At 41.1% G+C, this 15,683-nt stretch overlaps 1 protein-coding gene across 1 annotated transcript; it reads left to right on the plus strand.

Annotated features, from left to right (window-relative positions):
* Positions 1–3,205: 3,205 nt before the first annotated feature.
* Positions 3,206–15,194, plus strand: LOC133010850 (ceramide synthase 2-like). The gene is made up of 10 exons (XM_061078503.1): positions 3,206–3,384; positions 6,464–6,581; positions 9,280–9,398; positions 9,745–9,802; positions 10,053–10,103; positions 11,726–11,818; positions 12,643–12,771; positions 13,975–14,081; positions 14,754–14,910; positions 14,994–15,194. The coding sequence occupies exons 1-10, from the start codon at positions 3,209–3,211 to the stop codon at positions 15,192–15,194; spliced, it is 1,209 nt and encodes a 402-aa protein (XP_060934486.1). The 5' UTR covers positions 3,206–3,208.
* Positions 15,195–15,683: the final 489 nt, after the last annotated feature.

The raw sequence follows: 15,683 nt of genomic DNA on the forward strand, positions 1-15,683 counted from the left end.
TATATGTTCAGCAATGATTAATATTTACTACCTTATCCGTTGTGCTGCATCTGTGCATCAGTTGTTGTGATTGGCTTTAAAAGAGGAAATGAACTCACTGGCCGTCATACTCGTTTGAAAACCAATTTTCCCCTCGTTATACCAATTATGCAGCAGTTATCCAACATACAGACGCACACACATGCACTCATACACACACACACACACACACACACACACACACACACACACACACACACACACACACACACACACACACACACATACACACCAAGTCCCGCTGAGGCATGTCTGGGCACATACACAAAACAACACCAGCTTCCATGTGAAAACCACCCTATAAAAACACATGGTCTCATTTCAATCCATCCCTGATTTTAATGTTATGCATTTTACAAAATATTGTAGAATGTTCATTATATTCAGTCTGTGTTATTTGTTCTCTACCCAGTATGGGTGTGTGTTTTTTGACTTTCTACCAGCCTGATCGACAGATTATAGTAACTTCTACTACTCCAGACGGTCCACATTCCTCACGCAGTTTAAATATCATAATCATGTCTCTCAGATGAAACTGCATGGAAGTAAAAAGGGGTCAGGCAGGGTGTGTCGTTATTATCTTCACTTTAGCGCACATACACTTTTATGCAGTAGTGAGGTCATGGCAAGCACTAGATGTGGCATGTAAAAAACACAACAGGCTTGTGCAGCGATAACAGAACACATCCAGCTTGGGGACATTTCCCTGCCATTATTTTAGAGATAGTATCATCATGGCGACACGCTAAGGCCTGTCGAGATGGCTCATCAGGGTGTCACAGAGAGGAGTGCTCACAGTTCTGAAAACCAGTTTGTAACTGTAGTTGTATTTGCACTTCAGGGCCACCGTACTGCAGCTTTATACAGATCGAATGACCACTAGCAGCTCTGGTCACACAACTTTGAGAACTCCAGACAGAAAAAGTATCCCTCCGCTTAAAAGATTTGATCGATTTTGTCGAATCTTGAACTTTATATATTAATTTGGTTATAAAATCTACAACTGATACCTATATATATATATATATATATATATATATATATATATATATATATATATTATCTGTCTATTATATTTCCATACTGTCTTTCTGAAGCATTACATTTAAAAAAAAAGGAAAATTATACATGTCATTTAAACAGAATATAAATGTAGTGTGAAAGAATTGCTCATACATGAAATTTAAATGACACAGATAGAAAAAGATTAGTACACAGGTAAATTATACCTGAGTAAGATAATGTAAAGTCCAGCAGTGCTTGTTTTACAGTGTAACAGCAGCAGGATGTGAATGAAAAGCATGTTGTCACATTTATAATATCATCATAGTAAATAGATATATATGACAATATGTCATATAAGATGATGATGATGATGATGATGATGATGATGATGATGATGATGATGATGATGATGATGATGATGATGATGATGATGATGATGATGATGATGATGATGATGATGATGATGATGATGATGATGATGATGATGGTGGTGGTGGTGATGAGATGATGTAGTGATGATGATAACGATGAGGATGATAATGATGATGATTGTGGTGGAGGTGGTGGTGATGGTGATGATGATGAGGATAATGGTGGTGGTGGTGGTAATGATGATGATGATGATCCCCCCCCCCCCCCTCTCTCTCTGTCTGTCTCCGCCCCTCAGCAACAGCAGGAGCTGGTTGCGTTAAACACGCTCCTCCTCCTCCTCTCCTGTGTCTCCTCTGAACGCTGCACATCCCGCTCACCGTCATCTTCTTCATCACCATCAGAGGAGCGCAGACAGGTAACAGCAAATGTCGCACTGCTTCAGAGGAGGCTCCTCTCTGCTCTCTGCCACGTCCTATAGATCCGTGTTGGTTCAGGGTGTTGTTGAGGTTGTTCATCAGGATGTGAAGGAGGAATTCCTCACTGCGCTCTCTGTGTAGCCTCGATTGTTTGTTGAAGTGTGTTTGTGTGTGTGTGTGTGTGTGTCTGCCTGGTGTGTGGAGGCGTCTCACTGTGAACCCCATGATGTTTGTGTATTTGTGATGTTTGTTTATTTGTTTTGTGGCTGCGTGGAGGATCTGACAAACTGCTATCATGGTGTACAACCAGGCGTGTGTGTGGTCCAGGTATTAATCATATTGTGGGGACCTAGTGAAAGGGTTAGCGGGAGTTAGGCAAATAACTGGTTAATAATCTATGTCAATTTAATGTCCCCTGATGTTGTCAAGACAGGACTGTGTATGCAGGTGTAAGCGTGCCCGCGTGTGTTTGTGCGCGCTCTCATTTGTGTTACCTGTTTTGTTGATAAACACTGACCTTGTCAGGACTAGTGGACCTCATGGGGACCACACCTCGGTCCAACTGAGGCAAAACTTAACTTCTGAGGCGATTTGTGGTTAGGTTAGGGTTAGAGTTAAGGTTAGGTATGAATTGGTCATGGTTAAGGTTAAGGCTTTGGTTTGGCTGTCAACAATGAATGGAAGTCAATGCAAAGTCCTTAGGATAGCTGCACAAACCTGTGTGTGTGAAGTACTCCTTGCATGCATGCATTGCTGAGTTTATGTGTATTTGTTGGGATACATGTAGAGAATCATGGACCCACTGTTTGTTTCCATGCCTTGTAAACTATTAACTGTATTTGATCCAGAGCCAAAGTTTTAATCAATTAGTTAATTGACTGAAAATAAGCAATTCATTGTTTCTCTCATTTTTCCAAGCAAAGCAAAAAACGTGTAGCATGCAGAGCCTCGGTTTCCCTCAGTCACATACTAATATAAGTGTTATCGGTTCAGGACTAATTTATAACCTTGCTCTGTGGGAAATGTGAATTTGATTCCACTTCTTTCTGATATTTTGTAGACCACCGGTCAAGATAAAGATATTAAACTGCTGATGAATGTGTGAACAAGACCCAGCTACATTCCCTCTAATATTTCATCTTAAGAGCTTCTGTTTGTTTGGAATAAATATGAATAAGGCATCAATGTTTCCAGAGCTTATGGCATCGAGGGAGTACTGCAAACAGTCACACAAAACAACTGTTCTCCTCCTCTCCTCTCCTCTCCTCTCCTCTCCTCTCCTCTCCTCTCCTCTCCTCTCCTCTCCTCTCCTCTCCTCTCCTCTCCTCTCCTCTCCTCTCCTCTCCTCTCCTCTCCTCTCCTATCCTCTCCTCAGGATGGAGGCCCTGTTAAACGAGTGGCTGTGGCAGGAGAAGTACTGGCTTCCTCCTGGTATCCGCTGGCGGGACATTAACATGAAGGAGGAAGATGGACGCTTTCCTCTACCCAGGGATCTCCTCTACACCTTGCCTCTGGCCTTGGCCTTCATAGCCCTCAGATATGTCTTTGAGAGGTGAGATACTACTCCCTGATCGCGGCTGCACCATGAAATCACAACTTAATCTCACTTCCTAATTGTTTTCATGAACTTTGACGTGTGCTTTGCCCCATTTACTGGAGCATTAATTTGTGAATATAGCGGTTTTCAGACATGAACTAGTGATAATGTCCTCAAGGGGGTCAAGACTTTCTCCGGAGTTTACCTTCCAGGAGATTCTCCTCTCAGATGAGTTCACTACAAAACAGAAATCTCTGGAGTGTTCAGGCGAGGGATGGTGGAAGGAGGAAGGACTGTGGAAATCACTTGTGTGTTTACAGCATTGACTCTGGCGTCGGCTCTCATCACCAAAAGCTCTTCAATTCCGCAGTTACTCTAAATTGCGTGTTATAAACATCGTCAGTGTGCCCACTTAATTGCAGCCAATCCTCAGGATAATCTCCTGCTGTATTCTCACATGGGCTCCATCTGACATTATCCAGATTTCTTAGTCGGGGTCTGGCAGGAGAAACTCCAGGGAATGTCCTCTGTAACTTAGTTAGAGATTTGCATTCTCACACACAGCCCCTTCAGATAATTTGTTGAGATTATCCAGAGTTCTGTGCAGGTCTTATTTATGATAGGCCTGCAAGCTTGAAATTAAGTATTACAGTTTTATAAGAGTCGGTTGGAGTCAAGTGCGATGCTGCTATTTGCATCTGTCGCCACGTGAAAGAAAACATTTTAAAACATTTATTTCCTCTGATTTAATCTCATGTTGTTTTACTGACTGGCTGGTTTGCTGCTTGTAAAACTGCTTGTGTGGCTCAGGATAATGTCTCCTCTCCTCTTCATTAGTCCTCAGAGTGCATGGAGGCTGCAGATCAGACTTGCAGCAGGAGACCGGCATCATGAGTAGACAGTTTTAGCTGCTGACAGTGTGAAAACCCCTTTCTCCTCCCAGAGGGATTGGACTGTACCGAGCAGATAACAAATGTGTGTGTGGTTTTTGAGGAAAAGGAGGATAACTGCTGTGATATGTGGCTGATGGGCCGAGATAAGGTTAGGTTGAAGTTTTTAATGTCGGACCACAACTGATTAAACACCAGCCTCTGCAGCCTTTTATAGTTAAAACTACCAGCAGAAGTCACGAGGTATAAAGACAGATGGGAAAAGGCTAATGTGAATCCCCAGTTGTGCTTTTATGAGAATCCTGCTCCTGAAGCATCAAGAGACTTCATAGTTAAAGATCAGAGCACGACAGAATGATGGGACTGTTTTTTGAATATTTGTGGAGTAGCTTTGTAAAAGTAATTAATAGCATTGAAGGCTGGAAAGATAAAAAGAATATAAATGTATTCTTCATATATTTTAGATTTTCTAGTGTTTTCCTATCTTTTTTGTGCATTCGATTGTTGATTTTTTTAACAATATATATATATATATATATATATATATGGCACCTTCCAAGTCTCAAATTTAATAATGTGCTGCTATTCTTGGTCTTACACAATGAACTGTATTTTTGACTGTTGGTCAGAAAGATTTACGACATTTTATAAAGTCACCTTGAGGACTATATTCTGATGGGCAATAATATTTAAGTTCAGCCCTCGCATGACTGGTACAACACTTGGCTGATGCACATTTCCAGGAACAACTTGATTCACCTGAGCAAATAAAGGAGGTTTTCAGATATGTGATCATTTGATGACAGTGCATTTTCTGTTTTCACCTTTATCACCTTCCACCAGTGTATAAAAAAAAGATTGTGGGATGTTATTGAACTGGAAATTGAATCAGATATATTGAACCCCCAACCAGATGATAATTTACTCATGTTAGAACAAATTTCAGAATCTCATTATATTGAAAGCAATTACCACAAACAAGTCCGAAATGAGTCATCATTATTTATACAAATCATATGCTTATGCATTAAAAACAAGTAGTTGTGTACGCTCATGCCTGTAAAGCTGTGAGACCCAACCTTAGAGTCGGCACGCCTGTACATTTACAGTATCTTGTTCTGCTGGTAAGTAGACAGGAATCCTGAATGATGGAGACAATGTGATTGAGCAGATGAGGGATAGACTGATAGACTTGTTTTTGCAAGCTGTCCCCTTATCAGCTATATCTGTTTAAACTACATGAGCGTGTGGTTTAAAGCTGATTGTCAGGTCGTCTGACTACTCGTATGAGTGGTAACATTCGTTCAGTCAGGAACCCTTTGTCATGATTTAAACATTTATTGCAAAAATGGGAATACAGTTATGCTCCATTCTTTGGATGTTCCCTGGATTAGCCAAGCGGCATGCTTAGATAAAACAGGGAACATGTGCAAAAAAAGCGAGTGGGCATGGCAGGTCAGATACATCTGTTCAAGATGAATAACATTCACCACAACCATGTTTGATGGTAAGTGCTGAAAGGTGGAGGCTGGGGTGGTGGAGGCAAGTTGCCGGCAGCAGGGCGTGAGTGGCAGTGTGGCCGAGCAGGGACCAGTGAGGAGGAGGTCATATTTAAAGAGTGTTTGTGTGTGTGTGGGTGGGTGCTTGCTATATGATGTTGTATCCTGAGACTGTGTTTGTGTCTGTCAAAGCTGTCCTGACCTTCTCATTCTTTCTGGTCTCCCCCCTCCCTGCTGACTTCCGGGAGATTATCTCTGAGATAAAGTTACTGTACACACGTGATCATGCACCTGCACATGCACACACACACACACACACACATGCACACGCACACACACACACACACGCACACACACACGCACACACATACACACACACACACACACACACAGATCAAAACATCTCACCGGTACTTATACACTCACACACATGCAGATCAAATGTCTCTTGATGCCAAATCACTTAATGACAAAGGCCGCTGGGTAAATGTCGCAGTGTGTCCCATGGGAGCGGCTCCACGGGCTGTCGGCAGCAGAATAATGAGCTCTCTTGTTGTCATTACTGTGCATTGTACTGTGATAACAACACACTGGAGAGCTGTTGATGTCACCTCACACTAATTCTATAATCCATCAGAAAAAGATTGGTTGTTTACGTAGGAAAATTCATTTGTCCTCTCTCTCTCCTGCTCTCTGTCCTCTCAGGCTGGTCGCCGTCCCGCTCAGCAGAGCTGTTGGCGTGAAGGATGCGATTCGGATCCGAGCTGCTTCCGTCCCTAAGCTGGAGACCTTCTACAAACAGAAAAGTCGGCAGCCATCGCAAGTTTGTGCTTTCTTCCTCCTTCCCTTCTTTTGCTGATGATGGAAAAACCCCTCTTGCCTCAAAGCAGTAATTTCAAACACCCGCTTTCCGACCAGCACCTGTGATTAAGACGTCGCAAACACATGAATAAACTTTACAAGTAGCAGCAAATGCCTTTCAGATGTTTTCCCCCAAAATTAGCCTCTTAGACTAAATACAGGCAGCCCAATCTTGCTGGGGGCTACATGTAAGTACGTTACGTTTAATTACTAAGTACTTCACATTTTTGACCAAACAACCTCCTCTGCATATTTTTGACGTGTAATATTCTCTTAAAAAGAAAATAGAATTGACATTTTTGTAGTCATTATTTTCAAAACCCAAATTATTAGAGTTAGACCAATATAGATTTATTCTGTAGTAATTCTTAAAGCAGTATAAAATCACAAATATAAATCATTAGTCAAAACAATAGGAAGAGAGGAGGATCGTATTGTTACTACAAGACTTCTCTTTCATGAGGTTGGTTTTCATTGACTTGGAACAAGGATCCTTCTGAAAAGAGAAGGAAGTCGCCACTGAGCCTCAGTAAATTCATGAGTCATGCTGAGGTAGATAAGTGAAAGATGTGTTACGAAGGTAAAATGATTATTCAACACAGGAATTTTGGATGAGTTGTGTAAGGTGTGTCTACTGTGTCACTTTCTAATGTCACCGTTTCCCTTTGAAGCTGCTAACAAGAAAAGTAAATGAGCCTCTGCTTCGGGGAAAAATAATTAAAAGGTTATTGCAGTTTCTTCCTCCTTTCCTTTTACCAGTCAACAGGTGTGCACCAGTAACAGAAGTTTTTAGGTTCACATGGGAATTCTCCACCCTTGGTTTGGCGTTGTGACACTGATGTCTCTGCGAGGACAAGCAGGCTTTTGCTCCTGTCACGCCAAGATGTGACTTGATATGTCAAGTGAAAATCCACAGCTCCACGAGAGCAGATCTGTGCAGCGGCTCTGTGTGCATGCATGCATATGTGTTTATTCACATGCATGTGCGCACATTTCAGTTTTTTGTGTGTGTGCTGACTTATTTCCAAATCTTCCTCAACTCGCAGCAGCTCACGTGTGATTCTTTTGTTGCTCCATGTAAATGTCAGGTCACAGACACAGGAAATCGAATACCCGACCCCAGACCATTGAGACTCGTCGGTCAGGTCGGGCTCGGACAAAGACTTTGGAATGAAATCCTGGTTTGGGTCTGGCTTGGTTACGTTGGCTACTTTAATTTTTTAAATGCACGTTCCAGTAATCAGGGGAAATTTCAGGTACGGGTTGGCACACACAAAAAAAACTGAATGCCTGTTGGGTTCCGGCCGGGTTCAGGTCGGGTTTGGGTTGGTTTTCTCTCAGGCTCGGAGGAGTTGGGACAGAAACTTGTGGCCTGAGCCGTTCTCCACCACACAGAGCAAATGCAGCAAAATGAAAATATTTGTGTTAATTTGCATTAAACGGAGCGATGCCTGCGAGCTTGTTCAGGCAGCTCGGGCTGCGCTGCTCCAATCATGTGACATACATCATGTGACATACCTCACTCTCCACAACCATCTATAATAAACACCCACCTTATTAGGCTGTCTAATTAAGCAGAGAAAATGTTTTGCCCCGCTGTTGCGTCAGCATTGCTCTCAGTTGCTCCAGCCCCTTTACCACCTCAGCATCCACCTATAGGCTCCCTCAAGGGGGTTACAAGTACTTACTCCCATCATATCTATGTAATCATATCTGGGGGAGTGATTAAGTCGGCGCCTCGACGCCAAACACTAAACCTGTTCTAAGTGGCTTTAACCATTTGAACATGAGTTGTCTTTATAACACACTCTTCATACAGTAAGGATTCTTTCCAAGGTAACACAACACTTTGAAAAATATCTGGTTGCAGAAAGTGAAAGCAGACAGCGTCAGATAAACAGTCATCTGGTTACAGGCTCATCAGGTCAGAACAAATTGTTGTTTGATTAAGCACATGTAACATCGTAGGAATCGTCCATGTTGACGTTGGACAATGTGCAGCTTGTAGGATCTGAGTTTTCCTGCGATGATGTCGAAATGCAACTGACAGAGAGATCCGCATGTTGCTCAGGCCAGTGAGTAATCAAATGTGAAATACTGCATCTCAGACAGTGAGAGGACAGCTCAAAGCTTTTCAGAGTCTTGAATCAGTGTGAACATGTGAAAAAAGTGCTAAATTCACCCTGAAAAAAAAAAAAAAATAAAAAAAGATGAAACTAATGTAGTGATGACTTTGTTTAATGGAGCAGATGATGTTTGTCCAACACTGATGTTAGCCAGCTTTAGTACAGCTCCAAAGAATGCTGCTGGTATAATTGTTTTGAGACCACAAATCTTTTTTGTTTTTGTTTTTGTTTTTTCCTTAAAAATGTTATTATTACTTTCAATCGATGCTTTGCAAAAGAGTTTATATCTGTAAAATGAAGCATCGTTCATCCTGAAGTGGGAAAAAGTCAATGTTGTAAAAGGTCATTGAATGCACTGGACCTCATTAGTGTTTTAGATGTAGGTTACTTACAGATAATTGTGTCAGAGCATTTTCAGAGAATTGAATTTCAAATAATGGTTTGTTATTTGTATTTGTTTGATGAGGATCTGAAATTAAAGTTCTTATTGTACAGTATAAAAAAAAAAAAATGTGTGTTTGTGTGTGTGCTCAGAGTGAGCTGCTGAGTCTGGGGAAGCAGTGTGGCCTCTCTCAGAGAAAAATAGAGACGTGGTTCAGACACAGACGGAACCAGGATCGACCCAGCAACACCAAAAAGTTCTGCGAGGCCTCGTGAGTTCCTTTACCTAAACACATAAATGAAACAGACTAAGGCTGTCGTGGGTTAATGTTTTGGAAGGATTCACCGAGTGGATTTGTGGCAGAGACGAACATCACACCACTCAAACTCTCATTGTGTAGATATGGTCACAAACAAACAGCAGGAACTTAGTCATTTGTGCAAAGGAAACTTCCTGAAGTTTTTTTTATATTCTTTTGAGTTGTCTATGCTTTAAAACTGAGGCAAATTTTCACATTATATAAAATGTATATGTATGATCATCTAATATTTTTCCTATTGTATCTATTTGTTAATGATAATTTTCGGTCTCTAACACGTTCATGTTGATCTCTGCAGTTGGCGGTTCGTCTTCTACCTGTTTGCATTCACCGCTGGGCTCGCCTCTTTAATTAATGTAAGTCTGTTGGTCACCTGCTTCTCATCTCGCACATTAACGTGTTCTTGTCCTGAATTACACCTGTGAACAATTTATTCAATGTCTATGATATAGAGTGAGTGTGATGGATTTAGTGTTTTATATACTCTACATGTAAGTGTTTCATAATCCAAAACCTATTTGTCCATTGTGAATGACCTTCTGTTTGCACATGTTGTTTACACCATGTCCACGTTACAACTGAATTGTTGTTTCCTTGACTCTTCAGAGTGCGTGGCTGTGGGATCACAGAGAGTGTTGGAGGGGATATCCAAAACAGGTGAGCAGGAAGCACTGTGATATGAGGGGAAAGTTTTCTTTGAAAAACAACTTTGGTAACCAAATGATGTCAACTGAAGGGGATTTGTGTGATTGACGTCAGAGAGTCAGTTACACGCTGATATTCTGTTCTGGAATTTGTTTACAACAGAACTGAATTGCATCATTTTAACTGGATTTTTTTTTTTAGATTAGTCAGATGTGTTCAACAGAAAATGAATCAACAGTTTAGAAAAAGTGATCAAGCAAAACAGTCAAAATGTTTCCTTGCTTTTCAAAGGTGAGGTTTTGCTTTTCTTCACTTTATTTGATTGAAAATTTAATCTGTGTCTTTGTTGGATAGAAAAACTGGACTGGGACTCCTCAAACTCGTAATGGGCACCTGTCACTTCTCATGTTCATGTTAATAGACTGAATCAATAATCAACTACAATGGAACTAAATAGAGCGCATACCACCGCCAAGGCCCAAGAGTCCCCTTAAACTCAATTAGGCCTCAGGATGTTACACATACTCATAGACATCAGTTCCCCAAACGAGCCTGATTTTAATCATCAGGATCAATGTATTATTCTCTGAGATATTAGCGAAAATGTCGACCACTTCAGAATGTTAAAGCAAATGGAAAAAAAATCCTGGATCCTCTCTTTACACTTTAATGGGTTCTTTCTTGGACGGTGTGTCAACCAAGTTTTGTGAAAATTCCATCTCAACACTAATGCTCACAAAAAGTCAGCAGAACAGAAAAATAGCTGGGTGTGAACCTACATAACAAAGTCTTGAGTCTCCGCCGCAGATTTAGATTTCTATCACAGATTGGGGAGAGCTCTCCATTCAGCCACTAAAACTCTCTCTCCGTTCTCCATTCCTTTCACTTTCTTTACAGTCGGCCCGAATGCTTCTTTGTTTCAAGATGTTTTCCCCACAACTTATTTCTCCGCGCTGATGACAGTTAGGTATGCCTGCAGGTTAGCATTCCTCAGGGGAGACCAGCCCTCTCCTGAGGGGTCATGACCACAAACGGAAAAGAAAAAAACAGTAGAGAAGAAAAGTGCAAAGCCACATATCTCTCTATCTGCTGTTGGACTGATTACAGCTCCTGCAGGCAATTCTGCTGCTGACCTTTTTGCCCTTTTCTGAGCACTGTGGTCTCTAACAGAGAAAAGAAGGATGTGTTTTTGGGGGTTTAACGCCTCAGTCAACTTCCTGTCATTGTGTTGCTGCAGACTGAGTGCTCTGTTCTCTGCAAGAGGTGTTTGGATTTGAGATAACACACCACCACTTTCTCTGAATCAAAACACTTCCAAATTTAGCTGTTAAACTGTTTTGTTTAAGTCTCTATAGGAATGTTTTGGGTGTTTTTTTTATATGACCATCCAGAGCTTTGGAAACAGTGAAATGTGCATGTTGAACGGGCCAAAGTCAGTGCCAAGGTTAGTTCATTCCATTCTTTTAGCTTTCACAAAATGCAGTGAGACAGTTCTGCTGCGCAAAAGCTCCAGGAAACTTCCACAATGGGTTTTCCTGAGGCGACACACAGATGTTGGAAATGCTTCTGCTGCAGCCACATAGCGCTGCACGTAGACTCTGGCTCAATGATTCTCTCTTCCTCTCATTTTTCAGCCCGTGGCCGAGGCTCACTACTGGTATTACATCCTGGAAATGGGTTTCTATTTGTCGCTGCTGATGTGCGTCTCTGTGGACATCAAGCGAAAAGTGAGTGTTTCAAAATCACGAGCGCACACACACACAGACACCACTCAGTAACTTTTACTTCAGTTTCCTCTGCATCTTCTCTTCATTTTAGTCAAATAGTCAAAACCTAAAAAAAGCAAAATGTCATCACCTGCTCACTCAGTGTAATCCAAACCCTGTTTTTCTCGGTCCTGATTATAGTTAATACGGATTATGTGTTGGATTATCTGCTGTTACGTGGTTACTTTGAGTACTTTGCGTTTGCAGGATTTGAAAGAAAACACAGCAGAAGACGAAAACACAGCAACTATTCAGGAAACATTTTCTGTAATTGCTGAACCTTGTTTTTGAAAGGACACCTTCAACTTTTTGGGGCATTTTTTGAATTTACTGAGCGGACAGCCCCCTTGAGATGTGGCATCTCATTTTGGAGGGCGTCCTATCAACTCAAATGTAAAGAATAGAACGCATGTGAACACACAACCAACAGGATTTCATACGTTACAAAGACACAAATACAGATTGCTCTCTCACCCTCTCCCGCTCACACCAACAGACCTCAGCTGCTGGACAACAACAACAGCAACAACAACACAATTACAGAAAAAGCAGCATATCGAGATTCGAAAATAAAGAAAAAAAGAGTACGATTATTCCAATCAGAGGAAGCTTTGTATTTTAATGATCTACGTATTATTTATCTGGAAATTCTGGGGACAAAGACGCAGGAATACTGCAGTTGCCTGAGTGGATATGAAGACCTTCAAATTAGAAGGACAATTATAATGAACACATGTGCTTCTCTCTCATGCTGTGTGATGTGTGTGTTCACGTGTGGGTTCCAGGATTTCAAGGAGCAGGTCATTCATCACATCGCCACCATACTCCTCATCGGTTTCTCCTACTGTGCCAACTATGTGAGGGTTGGCACTCTGGTGATGCTGCTGCACGACTCCTCTGACTTCCTGCTCGAGGTAAAACACCAAACTGTAATTTTCCGAATTTACCCATGATGCAACTTCTCCACCCTGCTCCTCCCTCTTTCCATTGTCATCTATAAGTGGTGGATCATTGGATACATGTGTACTTTATAAGTTGGAGGAAAAGCAAGGAGGAAATACTGTACTTCATTAGAATAAATTGAAATGTACCAAGCTTCGACATTTCAGAAAGGAAGGTTTTCTTCCTTTTACTACTCTACTCCTTACATCCCTGTGTCTGGTATAAGACACAGAAAAGCATTATGGTCTGTGCCAAAAATACCCTTTAGCTGTAAAATAATTCTTACCTCCTCGTCGCCCGCTGATACAACACGCCCATTGTTCCCTGGTTTTATGATAGTGATTGTCTCGTCAGTCACGTTTCACTGATAACATCTGAAAAACCAAGATTGTTAGTATGATCTCAGAGCTGAGGAAATATGTGGAGCTTGTTATGTGAGCACAGACGTGACTGGGTGTCGTCTGGCGTCTGATAAATCATAAAGGGACAATAATGTGGATTTCTAAACTCAGTCAGTGATGCCGCACATGGCAGGTATATGTTTCTGATAACGTTGGTACCCTTAATATCTTTAATAAAGTTTTAATAAATCCCACTGTGGCCTAGTCTATTTTCAACCCATTCGATTTTATAATTCAGACATTCAGATGAAAAGCCTCAGAAATCGGAGGAAAAGCTTTAAATTTCATCTGTCACTTTTGTTGCTACTAAAACTTTAACTTCAGGTTTGAGTTGTACGTTTCATATTTAGAATATAAACTGTTCCAGATGCTTTAATTATTAAATTGAACATTTGAACATTTTAATAGTGGAGAAAATGTCTAAATGATCACAAATCCAGACTGATTGAATTCTCAGGGTAGGTACTGGAGACAGACAGCGTGATTTTCCTGCAGCTAAACTGGGCTGTTTTGTTGCCCACCCTCTGTAACCTGCTCAGCAAACAGCATCAATGATTATTGTATTTGTTATACGTAGAGATGATTGTGGATTGTGCTTAAAATCGGGGCGTCACAATGGGGAGGAACCCTCTTAAATTCTTTGATCGGGGCCCCCAGAGTTCCTTGAAACATTCCTGCTTGAAATAGATTTAAACTCTTAATACAGTATGTAGTCACATTTTCTGTGATGAGTAATTCTTAACAACTACTTTATCTTTCTTTTTCATACACAAGTGTGGGAAGATGTTTCACTATGCCCGTTGGACGAGGACGTGTGACTCAATATTTGTCGTCTTCGCTCTCGTCTTCCTTTTCACGAGGCTGGTGGTGTTTCCTAGCAGGTAGGACATTTTACTGTATATCAGCTGATTTAAGCTTATTGCAGTTACGTTGGAGTATAATTATTTTTGCAGAAATTTCAGCTAGGTTTTGATGTCATATACAGGAGAAACACTGTAGAAATTATATGGCAAGTCCACCAGAGGGCACTGACGATTTGATTTGTCCTCTGTCACATGTCCAGCTTGGTGTGTAAGGTGGTCAGAGATGTTTGCTCGTTCAAAATGTTGATTATATACGTTTATGTTTTTACGAAATTGTATTGGTGCAAATTTTTTTAGATTTGGAGTTGGATTGGGGTTACCCTATGTTGGAATTTGCTGTGTCTAACAAGTCATATTACACATAATATATTACATATAATATATCTGGTTTAAAATGATCAGGCAAAATGTTTTTGTGCTCCATCACGTTTAATAACACGTTTTTTGTAGTCTCGGCAGTCTGAACTTAACTGTGGATCTGCTCCTTTGTTCTGGATCCTCACCAAAGTGTGTCTCATATTTCCAACATGCATCGTCTCTCTCTTTCTCCCACAAACTTCACAAAGAGTTTATTTGGTCCTTCGAGAATCAGAATGTCGGAGTTCAAAATGCTCTCATCTTCTCAAGTGTTGAACTTCACTGGGAGCAGGTCGAAGCTGACTGTGTCTCATCATTGTTTCTGTTGTACAGAGTGGTCCACACAACCCTGGTGGTGTTTTCAGAATTCTTCCAGCCCTTCTTCGGTTATTATTTCTTCAATGCTCTGCTGCTAGTGCTGCAAGCCCTGCACGTCTTCTGGGCGTATCTCATCCTGCGCATGGTCTATAAGTTTGTGTTCTCTGGCAAGGTAAGAGGAGCACGTTGTTTAAACAGGTCCTTGTGGGGCGTGGGATTACAAAATCGTTCATCATCCTTTATTTCTCTGCAAAGGTGGAGAGTGATGTACGCAGCGATGAAGAGAGCGAAGTGGAGGATGAAGAGGAGGAGCCCGAGGAGGAAGGGGACGAATGCAGCTCGGAGCAAAGGAAGGGTGCCATCAACTCCAAACTGGCATCACTGGCGAACAACTGTGTCCTGAACAACCTGACCCACCAGAGGAATATAAACAGCAGACTGCCTAAAGCCAGATAGTGGTTTTTCCAGATTTTGTATTTGTTTGTTTTCATTGAAGGAAATCAACTTGTTTTTAAATACCTAAGTGTAGAAACTCCTCTATGATTCATTTATCCTTTCTTTGGTCTACTAAGATAAACTTAATCTTTTATACTAAATCTAGCTGTTATCTAATATGTGTTATAATGCGTTTTAAGTTAGAGCTAGAATGACGTAGTAAAGCTTTCACATGCACATTATGGTTGATTGTACTGAGGCTGTTAAAAACATTGATTGTAGTAAAAGCCGACAAACCACTTAATAGAATATTTTTATGAACTATTTACCCAACATATTTTCATCTTGTTTTAATCTGTGGCGGAATCCATAAAAGTTCCTTAGGAATACAAAAAAATATTTGTAATGGCATGGTTTGACTTGCTCTGTGGATTTAGCCTGTAACGTTGAAGGTAGATTTTAGAAGAGATGTGGCGCCCCCTTGTGTGCAAAGAAGAACATATCTTAGTA

This window comes from Limanda limanda, chromosome 9 (genome assembly GCF_963576545.1).
Source record: "Limanda limanda chromosome 9, fLimLim1.1, whole genome shotgun sequence".
In the NCBI taxonomy this organism is placed as follows: domain Eukaryota; kingdom Metazoa; phylum Chordata; class Actinopteri; order Pleuronectiformes; family Pleuronectidae; genus Limanda; species Limanda limanda.